The sequence below is a fragment of the Syngnathus leptorhynchus genome, chromosome 6 (assembly GCF_054491065.1).
Source record: "Syngnathus leptorhynchus isolate UIUO chromosome 6, UIUO_Slep, whole genome shotgun sequence".
NCBI classification, from domain to species: Eukaryota; Metazoa; Chordata; class Actinopteri; order Syngnathiformes; family Syngnathidae; genus Syngnathus; species Syngnathus leptorhynchus.
The window spans coordinates 7,821,242-7,846,985 of NC_141200.1; the positions used below are offsets into that span (position 1 = coordinate 7,821,242).

At 45.0% G+C, this 25,744-nt stretch overlaps 1 protein-coding gene across 1 annotated transcript; it reads right to left on the reverse strand.

The window, feature by feature from the left end:
- Window positions 1-6,201: 6,201 nt before the first annotated feature.
- LOC147055729 (zinc finger homeobox protein 3-like) lies at window positions 6,202-24,476 on the reverse strand. The gene is made up of 11 exons (XM_085913921.1): window positions 24,070-24,476; window positions 19,487-21,194; window positions 18,872-19,410; window positions 18,586-18,799; window positions 17,116-17,217; window positions 16,891-17,018; window positions 16,696-16,806; window positions 14,897-15,050; window positions 10,176-14,797; window positions 9,463-10,092; window positions 6,202-9,343 (listed from the first exon to the last, which is right to left on the reverse strand). The coding sequence occupies exons 2-11, from the start codon at window positions 21,156-21,158 to the stop codon at window positions 9,227-9,229; spliced, it is 8,289 nt and encodes a 2,762-aa protein (XP_085770047.1). The 5' UTR covers window positions 21,159-21,194; window positions 24,070-24,476; the 3' UTR covers window positions 6,202-9,226.
- Between the last annotated feature and the right edge of the window lie 1,268 nt (window positions 24,477-25,744).

Consider the following 25,744-nt stretch of genomic DNA (forward strand, 5'->3'; position numbering starts at 1 on the left):
TTCTCGTCGTCTAACAGGACACGCTTACCGTGCTGTGTTAGACCACACATTAACGCAGCCGCAGAGGGACAAAGGGAAAACATGAGAACCCACCGCAGTCAAGTGCGGCATGTGACGTTGAATAGATTAGTCGCTTTTCATATTCCTGGAAGACAGACCTTGTTCAAACACTCGGGCTGTTTGTTTAAAGCGTCTCTGCGGGCTTTGTTATGGACGAGAGCGTATTGTGCTTGACGAAAGCAAACACGGGGGGAAAAAAAAGAGTGGCCAAGAGAGGACACTAGGAAGCAAAAGATTTGTGCAAAAAGACCAAACTAAACACGCAACCCCCAGATCCCAAGAGGTCCACCGTGGATTCATTCACCGGGCGTGGCCGGAGAAAAAAGTGGACATTTGGTGTGTGAATGTGGAAGAAAAAGGGTCGCATCAATAGGGTGAATACAAACAAGGGCTGCAAAGCAAACTCCTCTCTCTAAACCCCATGCATAAATTACACACACCATTTACATATTCATTATATTTTGTGTACTAATGAGAGTATTTGCTTAATGGCTTCACCACTACTGACAGCTTTTGTCTGTCACAAGAGGAAGGGTGGAGGGGAGAAGAAAGGAGCAAGGGTCATTTGAAGTAAAGTGGGCACGATCAATTGTACGCGATGGGTTTTATTGATAATCAGATCAATTGCGTGACTCTCTTTATGTTTGCGACCTGCTCGTCACATGAAGTGGGGATGGGGGTTGGGTGGTGAGAGTTAATTAAAGCAACTGCAGCTAAACTACAAACTCGGGACTGGCTCCATTCTTCTGGCTGTTGTCTCAGTGGGATAAGTAAGTGCTGCAGTAATTACACACAGCCGAGGCGAGCCGGGCATTCCTTCAGGTGCCAAAAAGTCTCCCGAGCCACAAGTGGACCGCCACTGGCGTCGTCACTAAAGAATCCGTAAAGAATGAAAAGTTGCACGTGCGCCGTGCCACGTTTTAAAACACACCTACTAACGATCGGAAAGTGGATGAGGAAGAGAGAGGGATGGAAACGAGTGACGGGGGAAGGGCGATGAAGAGATGAGCTACAAATGAGAGCGATGGCGGCGGCAGGTTGGCACAGTGCCATCCAGTCAGGGCTTGAGCGGGGGCGGGCATGGGCAAAGGGGTAAAGAGAATAAGAAAGGCAAAGAGAAGCAGACCTTTGTATGCTGCCACCCCGATGCCAGTCTGGCACAGGCGCGACGGGGCGACGCCGACCGACCGGTGCGGCTGGCAAAGAAAAGAAAATCTGCCAATAACCGGAGCGCAGATGTGAGCCAGATGCCAGCGGGCGACGGAGCTATCCACGGATGAAGGACGTTGACAATCCAAATAGAAGAACGTTTTTGAAATTTGAAGAGCTACGGCGATGAATAATCTTACGAGAAAGAGAATGCCAGCGGAAACGGAATCGATCCGTCTATGCCAGCAAACGCTTGTCATCCGGCGGGCGCTGCGCCAGCTTCCTTGGCACGGCCAGAAGCTAAAGCGACCCACGGACATCTGTTTGCTTCGAATACAAGCCGATTCACCTCAGAGGATTTCTCCGTTAGTCACAGTTTATTTGGACAAAGACGACAAGCGGCGCCAAAGCAACGCGTGCCAGCGCTTTCATGTTGGCATCTTCTCTGGGGTGGCAAGGGCAAAGGGATGAACGTGGAATGCTGCCAAGCCAAGTTAGCACAAACATTTGTAAACAGGAGCGCCCCGTATGGCGACACGGACAGCGTTTGCGGAGAGGGAATGCCCTCGAGAAAGGCACTCGCAACGGAGATGGCAGTGTGCCAAACATGAACTGTGTGCCATTTACGAGCGCCAAGAGAAGCTGAGAAGCGGAAACAGTCGTAAAAGCGGAGACCGGATAGTTGGGCCGGAGACAATCGCATCGAAGCTGTATTGATCTGTCAACTTCAAGTTCCCTGATGCCAACTCTGCTGAGTGCCAACATCAGAAAGAAGTTCCAGGGATAACGGGCGTACTATTCCCTTGAAGGGAAGCGCTAACAGCAAAACCCACATTAAGGACGGTTCACAGTGGACCTGCAAAGACTGGATCATTTTGAGCTTAATGAAGAACACTGGGAACGTTGGATGAGTATGATGAAGCATCTCTTTCTTGCATATGCTCACCTGGGATGTTCTTAAAGGGATAGCCACTGTCGGCATTAAAGGTGGTGGGGGGGTGTTGGCATCATCTTCGGGGTGTGAAGGTTTCGTTGGTGATGGCGGCAGGGAGGTGCCGCCCTTGGGGGGGCGAGCAACTGTCTGGGCATGAGATCTGCAACTAATTAACAGCCGTGCACTAATTCCAACAGCCGATCATAATTAGCGATTTAATCGCTCGTCAAGGATTTTCGCCCCCCCACGCATTTAAATTGCACCTGCTATTTAGGCAATGTGCGGATAAGCTGAGGAATGCCGGAACTCACCTCTCTCCTCCTCCTCCTCCTCCTCCCCCTTTAGCTTTCCTTCATCCTTGGCTCCAGACTCCAGTGGGATCTTAATTAAGCTCTGGCTTCATTATGCAAATGGAGTACAATAAGCGACAGCAGATCTGGAATTGGAATCCGGACTGAAATGGAACAGTGGGAGGGGGGGAAATGTGGAAGATGACCAAATCTGTGTGTGATCTGACTGCCTGATTCCAAATGTTGTCATATATACACTGTCTCGAACAAATCTGTGAATGAACACTTTGCAAGGAAAAAAAAATGTCTCCACAAATGTCCTTGCTCTTTTCTCATTAACAACCAGTTGGCCATGCATTGTTGTTGATAAGCAGCAAAATGGTATAGATAGGAGCAGAGAAAGGAGACAGACGGAAACACTGTCATTGGCAGCTAATGTCATCTCAGTTTAATCATCGCATGGGATCATGGGGTTCATGAAAACTCATTTGCATATCATTAAATGGAGAGAGGTTATTTGGCGCGGGCAGGCAAAATGGGATTGGATGTAGGAAGAGGGGGAAAAAATGGCAATTGGAGGCGCTCGTTATTAAACAGCAATGTTTTATAGTCTGCCAGCCGATTCGTTTAATTCAGAGGTAATTAAAATGTGTCAGACTCAATCAATCATTCCAACAGGGATGCTATCAATGTTTCTGTCTGGAAAAGAAAAAGTCTTGACTTTTTCCCAGTATGACTTTGACCCAACGCGCGTCATCAGAAACACCCAAACATTCAGACTACCGTTAAGAATAATGAGGGTGGCCTTGTTTTGACGTCATCACTCGTTCGTCAAAATACGCTGATGGCTCTCGCTGTCTTTTTGACCTGAGCAGTAAACTAGCAGCAGTCTTTATGTTTGCCCGCATGTACATTTGCATAAGTGCTATAATTAGACCACCTTTTCACATGCAGAGTAGTTTGACAACATGGCAATCACACACACACGCGCGCGCATATGCCGCCGTGACCACCCCGTATCATGGTGAGTCTGTTGTCTGTGAGCAGGGAGTGTAAAGATTAACATAATCCAGCTAATAAGTGTGAGTAATATTCACACAGAGACGCGTGGCACAGGACATTGTCCTGCTGATGCGTATTTGTATCTCATTATAGATGTAAAGTACTAGGAGGGGGGGTGGCATGTGCCGCTGGGGGATGGTTTGGCGTCACCCCAAAAAACAGAAAAAAACACACAAAAAAACAGTAAATGGAAAAAAAAAAAGCAGTTTCAACATCTTTATGGATTTATAACAGTTTGAAATGGCAAAAATTGCGATGAGGGATCCTTGGGACATAACACAGCAGTAGTTTTGAAGTTACATACTCGGAAGAATCATCATGGGTCAGGCACCAAGGAGAAAATAATATTCGCCACTGCATTAGTGAATGGAAATGATAGACTGCACTACAAATTGTGTTGCCGCCGTATGGATGGTTTTCCTATACTGGATGAAATAAAGACTACTTGGAAAAAAAGACGGCATGAGCAGGAGAAACGACAATCAAACTAGACATGAAGCAATCATAAAATGAAAATTCCAACTGTGTGCTATGAATTAGTTTCCTGGGGGACATGTGACTATGTTTGCATGCAGGGTAGTGATGGAGATTGTGCCTGACCAAAGTCTTGTTGGGTACAAGTTGACCTTAGATGTCCCTCACATATTTCCTTTTTTTTTTTTTTTTTTTAGTTTGTTTGTTTTTACAAGAAATTCCCAATTTCAATCTCAAGTCATGTTTATTTATATAGCCCTCAATCACATAAAACATCTCAAAGGGCTTCACATGTCCACAGTTGACAAATATTAATGATATCCCCTAATCATAACCTCCAGGAGGTCTTGGAAAAACTAAAAAAAAAAAAAACTGGGGAAAAATGAGAAACCTTGACAAGGGACCACAGATTGGAGGACGAGAGATTTGCAGAGTGGACGGCAATATCAAATGCCTAAAATAGCAACAAATGTTCACTACATCATTCTCAACCATCACCATCTTTTTGCCAAAAATCATCTGACCTGTCTGTGTTCATTCATGGATCAATCTTTTTTTAAGTGAGGCAAAATTATTTTCATATACTGAACATAATTGTGCAGGGTTTTAGCATTCAAATGAGCCATTTCAAAAACCAATAGATTAATTAAAAGTCAGGTGATAAGGTTGTTGTTTTTTTTCTGCTAAATGGATAAGTAACAATTTTTGTCAAGAAGTTGACATTTTAATTCAGCTAGCTTTTGATTTGATGTCCACATTTTATGCCACTATGCACAAGTCTCTTAATTCAATCCAGAAAAACAGTCGCCACTCATTAGCAGGAATCACAAAGCGGAGAGTGTTTGCAGCAGAACGTAGGATATATAAATAGTGTATTTGCGTGTGCAGGCCGGCTGCCATATGATTGATTAGGATGGTGTGGCTACCATTAAAAAGTCATTTAAAAGATGGATCGAGAGCACATTTCCAAATAAAAACCACTTTATACCTGATGAAGTGCTGAACAAACTCTCCTTCTGAGACATTTACTGATGACTCCGGGTTGCATGACTGAGTGCTATGCGGTAACAACAGTGGGAGATACTGCAATCCTTTTGACTAGCCGGACAAATTTTCTTCTTTAAATATTTTTTTTTATCAATCTGCACTCTGATTTTCACCAACAGGCCTTCTTATATGTTTTCCACAAAAATGAATGCAACTTTACACTGCAGTCGTTCCCCCCCCCCCCCCCCCCAAAAAAAGCCAAACAGCGGCTACAATAAGTCTGAATGTATTACAGCTCTGTCTCTTTAATTCTGGCTCCCACCGCAGCAGCATGCTTTGAGCTTCATACATAAACATGAGCTGGCCTTTCAGCTCCCTCCTCACATAACCAATCTAAATCTAAATGAGCCCCCGCTAGAGATTCACCAGCAGGCAATGACATTACAGCCCCCCTCCCCATCGCACACACACAGACGCACAACACACCACCCACGCTCCCCCCCAGCGACACATATACACCAGCAGGCAATAATTTCACACCATCCCTCAAAAGCCCCCACCCTCATACCCCTTTTTGCTGCAACCCCACCAGCTGCACAGTGCTCATTTGATTAAGAGGGGGGGGGGAGGACATAGAGAAGGAAAAATGGTGGGGGATCACTTTATCAGGATGACTTTCTAAGATGGCTATCATCAGCCGCAAAGCAATCTTAAGCCCCCTTCTGTGTTTGCTTTACCATTGTTCTCTCCGCAGTGCCATTTTGAGTGTTCGCAGTTGTACCTTTGGCTCGACACGCTGCAATTACTATTTTCACCACAGTTGCCAGTTTTAGGTTCAAATAGTTACTTTTTCCCCACATTATCTGCCATTCCAGCCCCCCCCCACCCTCCACCCACCCACATCAACAATCAAATAAAAGCTGTACCCTTCTTAGTCTTTGAAATCTTTCATCTGAAAATCTGTGCACCCTAAATGTGCTGTAGTGAGCAATTTTGCCTCCCCTCTCTCCCAGAGTCATAAAACACATTATCATCATCAGCAGGAGCGGCGGTGTAATTCATCCAAAGTCGTTAATATTCCTCATATCATTTAGTCACAAAGGAAACTCATCTGGCTGAATGTCACAGATGTAATTAATGAAGTGACCCCGGAGGTCAGGGCTCCATTCACCAAAGAGCTTCGTTTCCAACACTTTGCCACGTTACGCACACACCATTGCACACCAAAAGCCTTCCAGCCATGCGCAAGGCACCACAGAAATACCACCTGGAAAATGAAGATTATTTCTAAAAAAAAATAAAAAAAAACAGCATGCGCAGTGTGGATCGTCACTCCAAAGGGATGAGACCAGAGCATGCACCAAAGCAGACTTTATTTAGCTCAGTGGAATACGGGAGAGGTAAGGTAAAGAGAAATACACCAGCTGGGGGGGGGGACAAAGTGGGTGAAGGGAAATAGAGACACACAAAACCACTGGAGCAAGACATAAGGACAGGTGCACATCACAGGTATCTTTTTGGTCATCACTATGGCAACAACATATTTAGGGAAAGAAAACCAAACCAAAAAATAACAAGAGTCAGTTTTACCTACAATAAGGAGTCCCTTCACAGCAGTAGACCCCAATATGTACATTTTATGGTCATCAGAGATCAGTGAAATAAAAGTCAGAAAATAATTAAGTGTAGAAAAACAGTTTTTGGAATGCACATTTCTGTACAGAAGAAAGCTCATTGGTATTGTCGTAAACATTGGTTAGTTTGAGAACAAAACAAGACAGCGTTGGTCAGTCCGCATCCTTTGGAAAGCTGTTTTTTTTTTTTTTTTGCAGGGAAAATGGAGTACAGACATCGGAGCACAGAAAAAAAATAAAAAAGATACCTTGACAATTCTAGTGGGGCTGAACTCCTTCAAATATGCCAAATTTCGTTCTCGTTTTTGGCAAGTAAACACACTAACAAATTTAGTCGGTAACTTGAGGTTTCTATCTAGTATAAAAAAAATTTTTTTTTCTGTTTTCCTCTCTAAATCGATGACAGAAAGAAAAAAAACTTGATGGAATTTAGCCCCATGTACCAATTTGTTTCCAACATAACAGAAGCATTCCATCAACAGCATCACGGGTATTCATTATTACAGTTTGTCGTCATTAAAGCCTAGTGGTAAAGCGAGCCAAGCATGCATCTTTCTACAGTAACATTAGAAACTACGGTACATTAGCAGCAAACTGGACATCCTTAAGGGCTTGAGTTGAACACTATGCTTTAAAAAAAAAAAAAAATTGCAAAATTTCTCAGAAAAAGTAAAACTCTTCAACCGCTCGCTATATTACAGACTGCCATGGCTCTAGTTTGGGGTTTTGGTTACAGAGTACTCCAGTGTGCTTATGAGAGGCAGAAAACAGTAGCTTAGCTATTGGGACTCCTTTGTTTAAAAACAGCAAAACATCATCAAGTACACAGTAGCGCTTACTTTTGTAGGTCTTATGGTAAAGTATTTTCACGTCTTTGGATTTTTGTCTTAAAGCATTAATTATTGTTCAGCTATTATTGTTATATTATTATTATTATTACAGTTAGATAAGGACTGGTTGCAAAAAAAATAAAAAATAAAATCTGGAAAAAAAAACATTTCAAAGAAAGAGGGAAGGGAGAAAAGGAAAAATAAATTAAGTGTACAAAAATAACATGGGTAACATCCATTAAGTTTTTTTCCTCTGCTTAGCGCAGAAGCTCCGTGTTGGTGTGTACAAACAGGAGCTGCGTCTCAAACATCCAATGAAGTCTTGAGTCAACCATACAAAAGCTAAATACTGTACATTTACCCCTCAAGCTATTAAACACTTTAGTTTCAATAAGGGTTTTTTTTTTTGTAACAATCTATTTGAGGTGAAAAGCTCAGATCTTTGATATACACAGATGTTTTTGTCGATGTAATAATACTGAATGTAGTTCCAACCTAAAATGTGCCCCTCCCGCCTTGAAAAGACAGAACGTTTCGGGTTGACATTGAAGGTGGAGCCATATTGAGCTGCTGACCTGAGCGTAGAAAGCTTCATATTCATCACACAACATGGGTAAGCCATTGGTATATTCAAAGAACAGAAAGGCAGTTAATCCTTACCTGAACACATCAAAGCTGTCAGAATCTTTTTAAGAATCATGACACTGTTATACCGAAGCAAGACAGTTGATGTCAATTCTTAAGATTTAGATTAAGAAACTACGACTAGACACACACACACACACACACACACACGCACACAATGTCAATTTGAGTTTGGTTAAAGTCATCACATACAGTTTTATGGTTGAGTGCTATAAAAAATAGTTTGTCCCTTCCGGGGCAAACTTGCCTTTCTGCTCTGTGCTATTTGGGCTATTATCCACCAAAGGAACGTAGGAGCACGTAGGAACGTGTCCATGTACAACAGAAGACTCATCATTGGCTTGTGGTGGGTGGACCTGCACTCTGGCACTACATCAGTCCATGGCCTTCCCTCTTGTCCTGTGCCAGGTGCAGGTCTCACCCTTCACTGTACAGACGTCAGCTCTGCAGTTTGTTGCTGGAAACAAACACGATGAAACAACAGACATGGAAAATTTTGGTTACGAGCTTTGGAATCTGAGTCAGTCGTTACAAAAGCTCAATGGAAATACCACCGCCTATAATCGGGGTATTCACTTGGTTTCCTCCTTTACCCTCGTTAACTGCTTTGTTTTTTTGTTTTTTTTTCCTCCCTCCTTCTTCAAGTTTATCTTTTGGAACGCTCTACTTTGTATTTACACGAAAATCTCTTTGACAGTTCCTGTTCCAGCCTCTTGAAGACCCACACCACATGCTACGCTGCTCGTCCTCAAGCACTGTCTGGTCGAAAGGGTCCCACATCGAGTCTTTTGTGGAGATCGGGAGGTAGACTGCAGGTCTAGCCAGACAGTGAGGGCACATACTTTGAGAATGCTCTTTGGCCTATGTGGCGTTGTTGTTGTTATTCCGAGGATGGGTTTGGTTGTAGAAAGGTGTCCGACGCAACAAGGAAAGACGGACCGCGTACGAGACGGCAATCCAAAAAGACAAAAGTTGTTGCGACGAGGCCATGGTTTTGGGTCTGCTTTCAGTTGAAAACGGTTCTCTTTGGGCCACGGTGGTTCTGCATCTTTGGGGTGCTCAGGAAACAGGTTTGGCAGCAAAGTGAAGTTTTGTTTTAAGAGGTTGACAGTAGGAAAATGAGTTTTAAGAGCATAGTAGAAGAACGTAAAGGGACCCTCATTAAGCCCGGTCTCTCTCCCCTGCGCCGGGTGTCAGCTCCGCCTGCTCTCTGTCTGCAGAGTCGGAGCTCAAAGTTCTTGCCCTCTTCTCCTTGGCTCTGGCATTCTGGAACCATACCTGGAAATATATTTGAAAGTATACATCTTGGGTATCACACTCAGCTTCTTTTGTTTGCCACCAACGTAACATTCGGATCAACTGTATCACGACTTATCATTTTATTTGAAGACAGCTACCTGCACAACACGATGGGGCAGTCCTAATTCCCGCCCGAGTGCCTCGCACTCGTGTCGATTTGGTGTACGGTGGCTCTTGTAGAAGTCTTTAAGTTGAAGTATTTGAAAGTGGCTCATCTGTGTCCTTTGGCGTTGCTGCTGATGTTGATGTGGCTGCAGAGTCTCCCCCCAGTCTGAACTTTGACCCCCTGAGCCATCAGGGCTCGGCAGCCCTTGGTTAGCCATACTTGAACCCTCTTCACATTGGAACTCCTCATCGTCTTCGTCAAAGTCATCATACTCCCCTGGGTTGTTGGGATCAATGGTTGAAGACAGAAATGTAACAGGTTTGACTGTTTGCTCTTTGCCAGTGTTTGGGATGAGAGATGGGCCTGCTTTGTCCATGACCGAAGACATAGCCATCCCATTGAGCCCACTAGAACAGTTATTCATTGACAAGTTGTAGCCTGCTCTTTCAGCCTCTGCCCAGTGGCGCGACCTTATATGGGCATCCAGAGCACTCTTCACCTTAAAGAGAGCCCTGCAAAACGGACAGCGGAGATGGTTTAAGGCCATGCTGAAACCAGATCCTGGGCCCATTGACCTGAACTGCCCTTTTCGTTCTCTCGCCCGTGTGTTTTGAAACCAGACCTGTGTGATGCAAGAACAGAATGTTTAGGATCAAGAAAAAAAACCAACAACACCCAAATAACGTTTTTATTTTTTTACGGTACCTGAACCACTCTTCTCGTGAGGCCCACGTCCTGCGCAATACCCTCTAGGACTCCTCTGGTGGGATTGGAGTCCAAACTGTAACGCTGATACAACACTTCAAGCTGTTCTGGGGTGATGGTGGTTCTCTGACGCTTATCCCTTCTACGCTCTTCCTCAGCCTCTCTGCTATATCTTTGAATATCAAAACTGCCCTCTGACATTAGCTTTGAGTTCTGCTTCAAGGAACTTTGAGACAGGTCAGCAAGTGAATTCTTAACTTGTGTGCTATTCAAGTGTGACATCATGGGACTTGTGGCATTAGGGTGCAACTGCGTCATAGCACCTGAAAGCATTTGGCTGGCCATGAGGGAGTGGTTGGAGTGGAGCATCATATATGGCAATGTTCTGTCTGTGAAGCCAGAATGAAGGAGTTGGACCTGTGACTGAGCCGCGAGCAAGTGCCTTGTCTGATGTTCCTGCCACATTTGGAAAGATGGCAGGGACAGTGGGCATAGATTGCACTGAAACGAGTTTGGTATCGGGAGGTGGCTTAGTGACTGGGTCTCGGTAGATGAACGGGAGGAAGCATCTTGCTGTAGAGTGTGGCTTTTTTCCGACTCTGAAGACAAAGGTAGGCTCTGTGATATAAGTGCGGGTTTTTCAACGCTTTTAGTTGGGGATAAACCCTCTTTGTGATCCTGGCTGGCATCAGATGATGGGCTGTTCTGTACTTTGCTTTGTGAGGGGTCAGAAGAGTGAGGCTGGGGTCTTTCTGCTGATCTTCCTTGTAAAGGTGGGACCAGATTCTCAGCTTTGAACACATTTTGCAATGCCTGCACTATTTCTGTGCTGTCAGTGTTTAGCTCTGTCATTTCTTTTTTAACAGTTTTGCTAGTACGAGGAGTGGCAGTTGTATTTTCTTGTTTCTTGATAGCGGGTGTTAATTCTTCATTGTCCATCTGATGCTCACTTTCTGTGGAAAGAGTTGATGAATCAAGAAAAGGAGAGTCTGGATGGGTATAATACTCATAGGTCAAATCCATCGAATTTTCATTGTGAGAGTCACTTTGCTCTTCGTCCCCATTGCCGTTCTCCTCCGTGTCGTCGTTTTTGTAGTATCCGTCTCTCTTCCGAAGAATGTCAAGCTGGCTCGTTCCCTCTATTCCATCATCTGCCCCTCTGTCCTGACTCTTGCGGGCTCTTTGCCTCGCATTTTGAAACCATACCACAATGACTCTATTCGGGAGAGACAACTGGGATGACAACCTGTCATATTCATCTTCTCTAGGATAAGGAGTTGCTTCAAACACCCCCTGCAGCATCTCCAGCTGTTTCTCCGTAAAGCGGGTTCGAGAAGAACGCCTCCCCCTGTGCGGATTGCCTCTTTGGCTGTCTGTCTGCGGGGTTTGATGGGACATGTCGGTCGGTGCTGGTGCTGGAGATGGGGATGACGGGGACAACTTCAGAGATAGTTTCTGTACGACTTCCTCTCTGGACTCCTCAAGAGCTGTGGTTGGGGGGTTATTGAAATTGTATGGAGAGTCCTTATCACGTTGGCGCTCTTTAAAAAGAGTGTTGCGAAACCAGTGTTTGATGACTTTGTGAGGTAGACCAGACAGACTAGATATCTTGTTGAGCTCCTCATCATTTGGGAGACTGTTGATATCAAAGTGTTTTCTCAGAATATTCAGTTGATCCTCAGAGATTCGAGTGCGAGTTCTCTTGCCTTGCTGTTGGTCCAGTATTGTCGGGCTTATTTGAGGCTGTTCCCTCTGAGCTGGTTGACTTAGCAACGAGGAATTGACGTGAGGAGCCTGGCCGAGCAACGCCGGGCTAAGCTGAGATGGTTGGGAAATGGCCGCTGGACTAATAGGCGCCTGTTGCCCAAGCAGTTGAGATTGGTAGAGTTTTGCCAGATCTGGGTTTACACTCGAGTCCAACCAGTTTGGGGGCTGGAGACCCACGGGCTGCATTACAACGGGAGGAATAAGCGGTAGCTCTATCGGAAAAGGAATTGGCGGTAGGGGGAGCTTGGGTAAAGTCAATGGGGGAATAGGAAGCTGGGACAGAGGAAGCATAGGTATTTTTGGTAAGGGAATCGGTATGGTCTTGGCCGGCGATGCGTTTTGAGAAATAACAGTAGATGTGCTTGTAAGGGGCGTCTCTTGAGACGGAGAAGAAAGAGGAGAGGGTACAGAGGCGAGGGATAGGTCTTCAGCTGTCTCGCACGTTTTCGTTTCAGGATCTGACATTGAGGACGGAGGTGATGTTTTAACTTGAGGCTCATCTGCTTCAGATACAAGTTCTGATTCTGAAGCTGGAATCGAAACTGGTGTAGTCTGAGATGAATCTTCTCCAGATTTGTTCTCTTTCAAGGGGTACAATTGATCATACTGTAGTCTGTATTCTCTGGAAAACCTCTCTAGTGCAGCAGTGGGAAGCACTTGTCTGTGAATGTATTCCTGGTGACTCTTTAAAATCATGGCATCTGAAAAAAACTTGCCGCAATCTCTACACTTTTGTCCTCTTCCACAGCAGCCTTTCTCTTTGATGGCAAGTTGACTTGCGTCATCATATTTGCCCGGATTATTTTCCCCTGGGAAACTCTGTACGTCTTGAACATCATTTTGGACATCCTTAGTGTAGCTTTGTGGAATTCCATCCTCTGTTCCAAATGAGCCTTTTTGTTCCCCTGAATACAATTCCATCTTGCGAATATCAGAGCGCTCGTTTCTCATGTTTATCATTTGAGTTGCAATCTGCTGCTGGTGCCTATGTCTGCTTTGTATATACTGTAATGCCAACTCGTAGCCATAACTCTGCAACAAGGTCCTCAGAGCTTCCCCGTTTACAGCAGCGTATGGCACTCTTGGTGGAGGGCACTGTAATTTTGGCACATTAACTGTGGATGAATCATTTTCCTGTGTCTGACTCTCATTTTTAACAATAGGAGCAGACAATTCTTCCTTTTCACCAACAAGGTCTCTGATGCATTCTTTTTCTTTTGGGCTGCTGGAGGATCTAGTGCCGCATTCAACTCTGGTGTCAGAAGGCATAATCTCTTTTGTTTGAATATTATCTGAGGATGACAATTCACGAGGAGCATGTTTTTCATCTGTTTGCGGATTTTTCTCCTTTTTACCCTCTCCCTTAATCTGTTCATTCATTGTAGACTTGGCTGTCTCAGATTGGGTATGTTCCAAACTCTTTATTGCCAACTCTGTGTGAAGTTTCATGTCTCCGGGAAAATAAAAGGGCAGAAGGAGTTGCTGCTGCAGAGACAGCAAGTTTTCTGGTGCCAAAGAGAAATGCTGAAAGAGACTCTCTGGTCCAATAGGAAGATGCTGCATTACTTGGGCCTGGAGCAACGCTGTGTGCTGTAACTGCGCTTGGGCCTGTGCCTGAGCCAACTGCTGTTGTTGCATTAATAGCAGCTGGTTTCTTGACGCGATCAGTTCTGCCACTCTCTTTTTAGCCTGTTGACCCTCAGTTGATAGAGTCGCTTGGAGTTCGGCGACCAATCCCGATGAAGAACTAGCTTCATCTGGCTTCTTGGTGAAAGGCAAACTCTTTGAGGTCTCCTTGCCGGTTATAGCAGATGTAGTAGTAGTCATGGTGGTGGCGGATAATGGTGTAGCTCCAGTGGACACCGGTGTTTGTGCACCTGGATTCTGTGCAGCACGAGCTCTTGTTTGGTGAAGAACTGAGCGTAGATGTATGTCCAATGTGGAGCTCTGGCTATAGCCCACACCACATAGTTTGCATCGGTAGGGTCGAGGATCTTGGCCACGGGGAGCCTCTGGGGCGGAGACACCCGTGCTTGATTCCTGCAAGGCTCTCCTGGCCCGGTGGAGATGGGACACTGAATTGTAGTGAACCAGAAGAATTGTCTTCTGGGTAAAAGATTCAGAACATATGGTACACTTGTACGGCCTTGATGGATCTAAGTACCGGTCCATTGTTGGGTTCAAGCTCTTTTTGGTAAGGGAAACGGAGCTAGGTTCCGATGGAATTTCCTCATTTGGCACTTTCTCTTGCTCAGTTAATTGCTCATCACCTCCGCCAGTTTCAGCGACAAAATCTTTGTCTTTAGTTCTCCATTCCTCATTTTGTTCCTTTCCTTCAATGTCTTCTTCTTCTTCCTGCACTTCTTCCTCCAGTTCTTCATCCTCACCGGCCTCTTGGCCAGCTTGGGGTGACAAACTGGAAACTTGTTTAACTGAGCTCTTACTGTGTTCTGTGTATTGTGCCGTATGAGGCAGCGAGGCTGTATTTTGTGTGTTGTCTGGCTGCGAGTGTATATTCTGCATGTGTCTCTGTAGCGCTTCCTGACTGCGACACTGTCTGGAGCAGAGGGGGCATTCTGTCGCCGCCCTCATGGCGTGGTACTGCCAGTGAAGCTGGAGCTTCTCCTGAGTGGGAAACGCTAGGCTGCACCTGCTGCAACGAAAGCGGTAACCATGGCGATCAGAAAGAGGAGGGGGGTCGGCGGTTGGGGAGGAGGGAGGTGTGTGAGTCAGAGACTGAGGAGCCAGTTTTCCATTGGAAGGGTGAGTTGCGTTGTCTTCTAGGGGTGGGGTAAGTAGAGCTGTGACATCTTTGGGTGCGGCTTCATTTCCCTCAGTGTTCTCTCCTGAAATGCCTGCCCCAATACACAATGATTAGGAATGTATTTTTTTTCGAAACACATAGCAACGCAAATACTGTACATTAAAAAGTCTCTTCTAATTCTTAAACCTACTTTTGTTTTTTGGTGAATCATCTGATGTAAGGGAATCGGTTGCATGCGAAAGACCCGTCTGGCTAATTTTCACGTTTGGATCTTTGATCGTGTCACCCGTGCACAGATCGGAGGGTAGTTCATTTTCCAGCGCTTGTTCCAAGGATGGTGTGACCTGAAAGACAGAATTACGTGACAGATGTTTTACTCTGAATATTTATTTTGTTTTGTTTTCTTAAAAGCATGGCTTTAGCAATTCAAAGAAAAAGGAGGGTACATCATTTTTCTTTAGCTAACGTTATGAATAAAACATTTAATTGTGCAGCTTAAGAGCAGACAAATTGCAAGACGTATAAATACAACGAGGCTACACTCCCTTTCCTAATATCATGAAACATTCAAGAGTGAATCTTTAAGTGTATTGTTTTATCTTCTCCCTCTCAGCATGATGCTATACGCAGGAAGGCACATCAACTTGGTAATAAGTGTACAAGGTTGAGATATGTGACTCTGCCCTTCAGCGCCAATGACGCCCTCCTATATGTCCCGGGGGTTTAATAAAACTTTACTGAGCTGAATAATGAATTTTATTTAAAATCATTCTTCATATAGAAAAGCCCCATCTCCACAGCTTCAAGAGCCAATTCGCCATCTATGCGAAGCAGCAAGCTACCCTGAGGAAAGGGTGGAAGGCTAAAGATGAGATTTACATGACAAGAGTTTTCTCCACCTTACAGCTTCATAAGAAGAGAGATGAGACCACCACATACACACGCTGCAGAGAAAACTGAAGGTCAAGCTTAATCTAGAGAGCATAATTGGAAAGCAAGGTACATAATGGCCATCATCACCTCAGTCTGAATTAATGAACCTCAATTACTATCAGAGTGAGAGAGGGTGTACGGGCAGGATGGAGGATGGTGGTAGGTGTGGGTGTGTTTGGGGTGGGGGGGTGGGGGGGCGCTATGGGGTAAAGAATATGAAAAAGAGAGGCTGGGGAGAAAGCGAGGGAGGGGGGATGTAAGGGGCAGTGGAAAAAAAACCAGCCTCAGCGAGAGCTAGTGCAGGAGGGGTAACACGTCAGAAAATGAGAGACAGAAAGGGAGGGAGCAGTGACAGAGATTGCAGAATACGAATGATAGCAGCAGCCATGTAGGCTGTTGGGGGGGGGGGGTTACAGAAGAGGAGAGAAAGGGTGAAAAGCAGTACGTGAAGTGGAGGCAAAGAGAGCAGGAGACAAAGGCCACTTAGCATACGGGGCCAGGAAGATGGAGGATGGTGATGTGGATAGATGACCAGCCTTTGTTAGCTGGAGAGTCACAGTAAAGAGCACCCCCCAACACACATACTTTTTTTTTTTTTTTTAGGTTGACTGCACTTCTGGTAATAGGACTCTTTAAAGATGCATTATAGAAACACTGGCTTTTCCCTCATTCCTGCAGTCAGAAACATACACACACACACACACACACACACACACACACACACACACACACACACACACACACACACACACACACACACACACACACACACACACACACACACACACACACACACACACACACACACACACACACACACACACACACACACACACACACACACACAGATTGCATGACCGCGTCAAAACGATGATTGTGGGGAGCTCCTTAAACATGCATTAAAAAGCCACCCTCTCGCTCTCTGGTGCCTTCTTAATGGAATTGTCTCAGTACATTTCATTCTTCCCCATCCCCCCCATCTCTTTGCTGGTTCTTTTTCTCGTGCTAACTCCGACAATCGCAAATACAACAAATGCACACTTTGCATTCACTTACTGTGCTGATGAGCTTTTCGACGCAATCCTGCGCCACACTGTGCACATGTGTGAGATGCGATCGAAGGTGTGCGTATGAGATTTTAACTTGGCACAAAGGACACAGGACGGTCTAAAAGGGACAGAATGGTAAGAACGTCAAGTGAGGAAAAAGTTCACATTTAATTTCTCATGCGAGTGGGTGTCAAGTGCTTACCTGCTGGTTCTCGCTCGGATGGTGTGTTCGGGGTCGTTTGGTTGTGATGGAGTTTTCCATTTCCCCACATCCAGACACTTGACGTTTAAAAGACTCCCTTCTGTCTGCCTCCCCTGCCGCTTTTTCACCTTCAGATGAACGCAACGTAAGAACATATCAATATTCCTCAGTATGGCTATTATTCAGTGATGCAATGAAATATTGGATTTTCATACATGACCGTACCTGTTTCTTTATCACTTGGCTTTACCCCTAAGTTGTCTTTGGTTTGGTCCAGAGGACCAGTGGTGACCTCGCCAGAATTTTCCACATCCTCATTAAGTTCTCCTGCAATATAATAATCATGCTAGGGCTGGGAAATAATTCAATATCAATATATATTGCGATAGGTACCCGATCAATACCAATAGGAATTGCATTCAACATAATACAATTAAAAAAATAAATACATCAGGAAGCAAACCCTGACCCTGGTTTAAGTCTTCCGTCTTTTGAACTATTTTTGAAAACCTTGTCCGCCGAACCAGTGAAGAATTGGGGGAGCATGAATGCAAACAACACTGTACATGACAATGTAGACAATGGTGTACATTGCTTAAAAGATAGTTTACTGCCAAATAATAAAAAAAACTTCCCCTCATTAATCGAGTCAAATTTATCTATTATACAGTAGCCCTACACATGCCCACTGTTGACAAATACCAACAACATCCCTGACCTAAACCCGTAGTTACAAATACACCTACTTGTGCTTTATTTAATTAAATTGTTAGTTTTATCTTAGTTTAATGAATTGATTTTTTTTCCTCATTTTAAATGGTAAACGAAAATCTGTAATTATCACTATTGAGTGAAATGCAACACTTATGTTGTGAAATATATTTCAGCCATATTGCCCAGCCCTACTTAGTATTTTATGTTTGAAAAGGTGTTTAATTATTCTTTTTATTGACCGGTCTATTCGACTTTTTCCGTCGTTGTGTTAACAGCCTATTAAAGGTTAAGTATTATATGTTAAAATAAAATGTCTCAAATTCACCCTTTTGTTTTCTCTGGGTCCTTATTTCAAATAATTAATATATATATATATATATATTGAGCAATATGAAATACTTGTGTGATGATATAATTGTCAACCATATCGCCAACCCCTACATATGCATACTAAGGGATTCGTGATCAGGCTAATCATATAATACTGTAAATTGTAAGGAGCACAATTTATTCTTATTGGCTGCCTCGAATCCCTAGTGATCACCTATTGATTCCCCATCAGATTCTCTTCAAAGGTCTGGAAGAGCTAGTTTGGATTTGGAACATAGGTATCAGCATGCCTTGATAAATCTTAATACGAACAAATTACAGAAGAGAATGTATTACAAGAGCGTTTGATTAATGTAAGGACTTCAGGGGCCTGCTACGCAATACCAGCGCTCTATCCAGCAGATTTCACACTCATTACTAACCTCGGCCTCCCAAATCTTTGTCCGGGGGCTTTGAATGGGTTTATTGATTAGCAGGTGCTAGTTAGCTGTCAACAGGCGCGAACGGGGATACAACAAGGATGTGTATCGACTGATCAATTTACTCGATCAATAGCTCAGCAACAGCTATTACTCATTTTCATCTTAATCCCCAGGCCTCGTTTCTCGTATCAGCGAGCAGACGCAGCTGCATGTCAAATATACTTCTCACCTGTGACCCCGTCGGTGCTTTTTCGAATGGTAAAAATTGCTGCCAGCTCCTCTCCGCCCATTGGCTGCAACTGAAGCAGCCCCTCCCTCTGCTGATGGGTCGGGGTTTGACTATGTTTTAAAACTTGAAGCTTGGAGGAAGAGGAGTTGTTGCATAGGAGACAATGGAACAGGAACGAACCGCCGTCGACCTCGCCGTCATACTGCTGCAGGAACTAGGAGCGGAAAACCACATAGTCAGAGTGTTTGTTTCAAACGCCGTAGCTTTACGAAGAATCATCGCTTACTTTGTAAACCCGGACGCTGGACTCGTGGTGGGAACTCCGGGAATGTCCTTGCAGCTTCTCCAAACTGCTCGTTGCATACTCACACAGGTTGCACCTCAGCTGGATAGGGTTGCCCTTAGCTATTAAGGCGGCACCTTCCTGGTCCCGGTCGCCCCCTTCTTGAACGTGAGCCGCAAGCTGGTAACGGGTTCTGTGCCTGTCAGTCTGGCAGTGCAAGGAGAAGTTAGCCCTCAGCGGGGTGGTGTAGCCGCACAGTCTGCAGTGGCAGCCGCCAGCGACAAGGGAGCACCATTCGGACTGGGGCAGGGAGCGAGGGGCGCTCAGGTGCTGCTCCACAGACTCTAAACTGTCAGAAGAAAAGCAGGAGCAGATGAGGCATTGGAAGACACCCTGGGAGAGCGGTCCGGTGGGAGACAAAGACAGGACTGGCGGGGGAGAGGGTGAAGGCGACGGGGAAGGAGTCAGCGTGGAGCCAAGAGTGACAGGTTGTTCGGTGACTTGTTGCGGCGTCAATCTCATGTTCAAGGATAGTTCCCCACCTGACATAGAGGAAAGATTCTGAGTCTTTCACTCGGTTACTGAACCAACAGCTCGTGAGTTGAAGATATTTCTTACCTGTGTTCTGTAGATGTTTCAAATGGGGAGCAAGGCTCCTGCAGTGGGACAGGTAGTAACCCCTCTGCAGCCTCAGCATGTTATGCGTGTGTTTCTCACTGGTGGTGTGTATGCGCAGGTTGCGGGCGATGCTGGTCTCGTAGTCGCAGACGTCACACCTCCAACGTTTGCCATGCGAAGGAGAGTGCGCGGGTGCCGTGAGCTTGGCGGGCTGGCCGGCGGAGGTTGGAATCGGAAGCGGCTGCTTGTACGTCTGCTCGTCTATGGCGGCCCCGTTTGAGGAGCCGCCGTTGGTGTTACCGACATGCAAAGTATGTGTCTGGCTATTGGCGTGTCCCCCGTTTTGCACGTTATTAAGGTGTTTATCTGACTGCATGTGTATGCTGAGGTTGCCTTTGGACGAGGTAGCGTAGTCACACACCTCGCAGCGGTAGGGCTTGTAGCCGCAGGCATAGGTTTCTCCCCGGGCCAAACGGGGATGGGCTTTCCCTGAAGTGCAGTAACCACACACACCCCGCGTCGAGCTGCCGCAAACGCACTTCCCACCAGAGGTGGCGCACACACACTGGCTGCCCGTCTCTGGATGTTTCTCTCTCATGTGGAGTTGCAGTGTGTGCTGAGACTTGTAGTGCCAGTTACACTTGGGGCATTTCAGCGTCTTGCAGGAATTGCGCGAGTGCATCAAAGTCATGTGATTCGTCAGGGAATTTGGAGAGAGCTCTTGGGTGAGGTTTTGGGGGACAGCGTCTTTCTGTTCTCTTTCTGTGTCTAGCTCGTCGTCCATGTCCGTCTCAAGCTGGCTGTCATTTGGTTCTGGAGCTTTGGCACCATCTCCATTGGAAATGGAAGAGTGAGGAACCCCTGCCGGCCCGTCGTTCTCAGCAGGCGCACTGGCCCCCTCCACACCTGCCAGTGGGAAAGCCAGAGTCGACTGCTGGGATTTAAAGCTCTGAGGAAACCCAGAAATCCAGCCCTGATCTGCCGGTATGTCTTTTGCCTCTGTGTCACTCAGCAGGGCAGAAGAGTAGGATGAACTAGTGAGGTGCTTTGGAGAAGTGGAAAGAAAAGGGGAGGCTTTTGGAGAGGTGGGGGGAGTCTGGGAGGACTTTGGAGATGCGGCCGTTTTGCTGTCGAGCGTGCCACTGGCCTTTACCGTGCTGGAAGAAGCGCTTTGCTGGCTCTGTTGAGGTAATAAAGAACATTTGGATTTAGTTTGGCTTTGGTTTGAGATGGCCTCCTCCTCCTCCTCTTCCTCCTCCTCATCTCCTCTTCTGCTGCTGCTGCCGAGGGTTTTTGGGAGACCCCCTGTTGCCGACTTCACTCCCATGCCAGAGTAACCCTCCCCGTTTTGCCCTGACACGTATTCTTCCCGGAGGATGGTTTTCATCTGCTGCTTTTGACACGCTCCATCCTCTTGACGTGTGTGATGGCGTCTGTCCTTCTGCCCCCCTACCTGGGTCTCTACTCCAGACCGGGACCCATCGGCACCCGCCTCACCCTGCTTCTCGCGCAGGGTCGAGGGCTCTTTGGCAGGGACCCCGGCCGAGGTACGTCCCTGCTCGGCAATGAACGCCGAGGTCAGGAACGTGCCGGATAAAGCCTGGGGACCGAGGTCCGCGTCTCTGTCCTCTCCTCCCCCTCCATCCCCTCCTCCTCCCTCACCAATGTCCATGGCGGAGGCTACAGCTGCCGTGCATCACCACCCCACCTGCACACGAGAGAGAAAGCAAGATGGAGACACAAGAAGAGAGTGGAGGAAATGAAATAAATGAGTCATGTAAATCATATTGCATAACAGTGGAGGCCATTGATTAAAGGCCTTGGATTGCATCTGTTCAATAGAGCTTTCAGGGTATGCAACACACAGGCCGGTTACTCAGGGGTTAGCGTTAGCCCTTAATGGGAAAATCAATAGCGTAAGCGCCAAACTAGGTGGAGGAATGCGGGTAAGGGCTATGCAGGAGGTCTATAATATTCCTCAGGGTATCGGATTAAATAAAGAACTGAACGATTTGGTGCTAAAGGGCTTTGGCTAAATTGCCACACTGAGATAAAAAGTGGATAAGAGCGCAGCTTTAAAAGCATTGTATCATCCTCCATCTTTGGCCACACACGTTTGAAGGTGGGATGAGGGAGCTCTAATTAGCCAAACAAAACAAAAGCGGGGGGGGGGGGGGGGGCTGTAGACTCTACTAAGCACAATTGTGTTCGGATTTCATCCTGAACAAGACAAATGTCCATTTACGAACGACTTTTATGAATGGCATGCACACTGATCTATAATTACAAAATAAATAAAAATTATTTAAAAATAATGTAAATAAAATCAAAAATACATACAATAAAAAAATTCATAAATCATTTGACAAGAGACTCTTCTTTAGGTTATACACATGTTCAAAGCTGCGCATTGACTTTGAAAAAAAAAAAAAAAGGCAGCTCTGTGCAAAATATTAATGAAAAAGAAAAAAAGAAGCGAGTCCTCCTTTGGATGCCAGAGGAGATAAATGTATCTGTCGCTCACAGTTTAATTGGTGACCTTTATTAGAAATCAAGGAGCAACCCTAATTCACCTTCCACCTTCTGGCCCCGACCAACCAACCCCCCTGCAACACCCAGAGTGGTTGTCCCTCAGACCCCCCCCCCCTTCCCTGTCTCTCTGCAGCTTCAAGATATATGGCCCACATCCACGCTCTGATAGCGCTTTAATGCACTGCGTTTGTGTCACAGGCCGCAGACCCCTGCCCACTGCAGTGGTCTTCAAGTTTTCTGTGGGACACTGCCATGGGGCCTTTGAGGCCCGCTGGCAACCCACAACAGCTGAGAATAGTCTCTAATCTGATAAAGATTTTCATTTACACCTCGGTCGATAGCCTCGAACCATCAGAGATGCAACTATTTATACGAGCATTCCTGGCCGGCTATTGATCACAAATACGGGAAACCAACATTTAACGTGTACACGTGCGCGTGCATGTAGAAGGCTTGCGCGTGCATATCCTGCTTCAGATGTCAAACTCACATTTACGAAGATCTAAAAAGCATCTTTATTGTATGATTTTATTGGTGAATTTTGAAACAACTGATTCTCCCCCAAATTTTTGCAGGTTGATTGTGTGTACAAACCAATCTAAGGACCTGAAATTCACCATTGCAATAATTTTCTGCGATGATAGCATATGCTTTGTTTTTTAAGCATTGTGTATATGTATCATAGACCGCCATAACAGTGTGTGTGTGTGTGTGTGTGTGTGTGTGTGTGTGTGTGTGTGTGTGTGTGTGTGTGTGTGTGTGTGTGTGTGTGTGTGCGCAATGTGTAAAACTAATCAAATTCTGATTGAAACTTGAAATTCAACATTTCATTCAGTTTCTCTGATGCCAGTCTGTTTTGGGTTTTTAACTCATTCAGTACAATTACCATTTAGAAAACATTTGAGGGGGGGGGGGAAATGAAAGAAATATAAATAAACACTTGATTGAATGTCTTGACTCTTAAAAGTAAACATTAAAATACATCTTTGCGATTGAAGGAGTGTTAAAAATGTCATTGTGTGTGTATATGTAACAGACAAGTGGTGTGTTTGTCTCACACATGCGATGATTGTGTGCGAGTACGCGTCCTGTTTTGTATACACACAACAATTCTAATTTCAAGAACTCAATGCTGGAGTGGGATTATGTGCAACTTTTACTGTACACAAACTGATCAGCGTCTTGTTTTAAGGAACTGAAATTCATGGATATTTAAAATATGATTGTGTAATGTGTGTGTGTGTGTATGACTGTGAGACACGATGCTAGATTCTGTTGTGTGTACAAACCAATTAGAATCTAATTGAAAGACCTCAAATTCTTCATTACATTCAATTTGTTATGCCAGGCAATGTTTTGGATTTTGAAAACACAATTGTGTGTATACAAAACAGACTTAAAGCTGCAACGTTGATGTGTGTGCAAACCAACTTATCCAATTCTAATTCAAATCTCCTCAAAATTCATCATTACACGAAGTTCATGTGATGAAAGAATATGATTTGGATTTTCAAAACATAATTGTGCATTTATATGAAAGACATAATGCACGTTAAAGTCCAGTGTGTGCATGTGTGTGAATGTGTGTGTGTGTGTGTGTGTGTGTGTGTGTGGGGGGGGGGGGGGGGGGGGTCGAGTGTGTGTGTGAGTCATGAAAGAAAGCAAGCAGCACAGCATTTTGCCTCGACATGGAGTGTATATGTATTTTATCCTTTACTTCTACAGTAAACATGAGAAGTGGATTTGATTTTGGACAGCCTGGTCTCAATGGAGCGCTGCTGGTAATAACACATGCATAAGCACAAAATAACGAGTTTGGCGTTTGGCAGCATTACTTGCTACTTGAAGAGTTCTCTCCCCGCGTTTGTGTGTTGTCAAGCGGCACACCACACTCGCCACACTACTCTTGTGGCTTTTGTTGACACCACGATCACACGCATAACAGGTGACTCGGGGCATCAGCAAAAGCAACTACAGCTTTATTCCTTGAGCAATTGATGCCCCCCCCAAAAAAAACCTCCTCCGTCCACTCTAAACAAACGAACACTCACATTTCTGTAGCGGCTCCGGCACCAGTCTCCGCGGGCTTGAGGGTGTCGTCGTAGTAGTAGTCCGAAAAAGCAAGCACGCATTCCCGGTTTTTGTTGTTGTTTTTGCACGATCCTGTGCAGGCGAAGGAAGCGGAGGAGGGAGGAAGGAAGGAAGGAAGGAAGGAAGGAAAGGATGAGGGGGGAAAGAGCAGGCGAGCACAGTCGCCTTCCAAGTTGTTTAGCAAACAGTGTAATTAAAGCTACATGCGGGCAAGAAGGCAAGGCAGGCTGGAGTAAACACACAAGTCGGGGTGCAGGCTGGGTGGGCGTGGGGTCGGCTGGGGGGGCCAGGACGCAGGGGTTCTGGGCGCAGCTCCAGAGGTAGAATGAGTTCTGATCATGGTGTGGGGGAAAAACACTTGGCTCTTCATTCCTGCTAATTAGTTTCCTTCAAAAAATGGCTGAGATGGCGCCTGCTGCGCATGCGCGTAATTGCGCAGACGCCGCTAATTAGACGGTTTCGATCAATAGGATTCCGAGAGAGAGAGAGAGAGAGAGAGAGAGAGAGAGAGAGAGAGAGAGAGAGAGAGAGAGAGAGAGAGAGAGAGAGAGAGAGAGAGAGAGAGAGAGAGAGAGAGAGAGAGAGAGAGAGAGAGAGAGAGAGAGAGAGAGAGAGAGAGAGAGAGGGAGAGAGAGAGAGAGGGGGGGACTCTGTAAGACAAGGAGGGGGTTAGTCCCGACATTTTATATTGTAGGCAGCGTTAATACGCTCAATTTTGTCATAAATATACAGCTAAAATAAATTAAAAATATTTATAAAATAATACTCCATGTCGCTACATGCGACCCCCTTTTTTTTTTTTTTTTTTCAATTCAATGAAATGGATCCTGAAGGGGACAACAGTGACATTCTCAACCACAGCTGTAATATTTTATTCAGTTTGTATTAACATTTTGTGACATTTTCTTCCATTAAACTGCAGCTTGAACGATTACCAGTTTGCATATTTTGTGCATATGAACAAGCCTTACATTTGAACAATGTATGTTATTACATACATGAAAATGAAATTAAATATCTACCCTGTATTGATTTTTTTGTTTGTTTGTTTATTCATCATGCAATAAATAATGTATGTATGATGAGGCTCCAAGTGTCCATGTTTTACATTTACAGTGTCTACTTTTTTGGGGTAAAATATTTTGTTATTTTGTGCATAAGTCTATCCATATGTCTGTCATCACAAATGACCTTTTTTGTCTTCTCTGGCCATCCTTGCACGTCACCTCCATTGTTATGATAATACCATTGTGATTTTAAACACTGGCTGTGCAATATGGCCTTCGTGCATGTGCAGAAAATTCATTCATGATTATCATTTATATATTTTTCTTCTTTTAATCAAACCTTATATTTTTTGCCAAAAGATGACATCATTCTTAACAATTGTACATTTAGAAAAAAAAATCAAACCAAACAAAAACCAAAGCGCAAACAAATAAGGTTACCGTCATCTCACACAATGGATACATGAATATTAATATTTTCCTCTACTCTCTCAGTTTGATGTTTTTTTTTTCTTCCATTTATTATGAAGCCATTAAGTATTTAGGGAATTGATCCGTTGGCCAATTAAAGCTGTTCTCTGTGAGAGTTGACCCACGTTTATTGTTCATCCAATAATTGTTTTATGAT

Excerpts from the sequence above, each read along its gene's own strand:
- LOC147055729 (XM_085913921.1), bottom strand. The coding sequence starts at position 21,158 with ATGGACATTGGTGAGGGAGGAGGAGGGGATGGAGGGGGAGGAGAGGAC. Across the intron at positions 18,800-18,871 it reads CCAGCGTCCGGGTTTACAAA|TTCCTGCAGCAGTATGACGG; the intron begins GTAAGCGATGAT and ends TTCCGCTCCTAG. Across the intron at positions 10,093-10,175 it reads TCACGAGAAGAGTGGTTCAG|GTCTGGTTTCAAAACACACG; the intron begins GTACCGTAAAAA and ends TGCATCACACAG.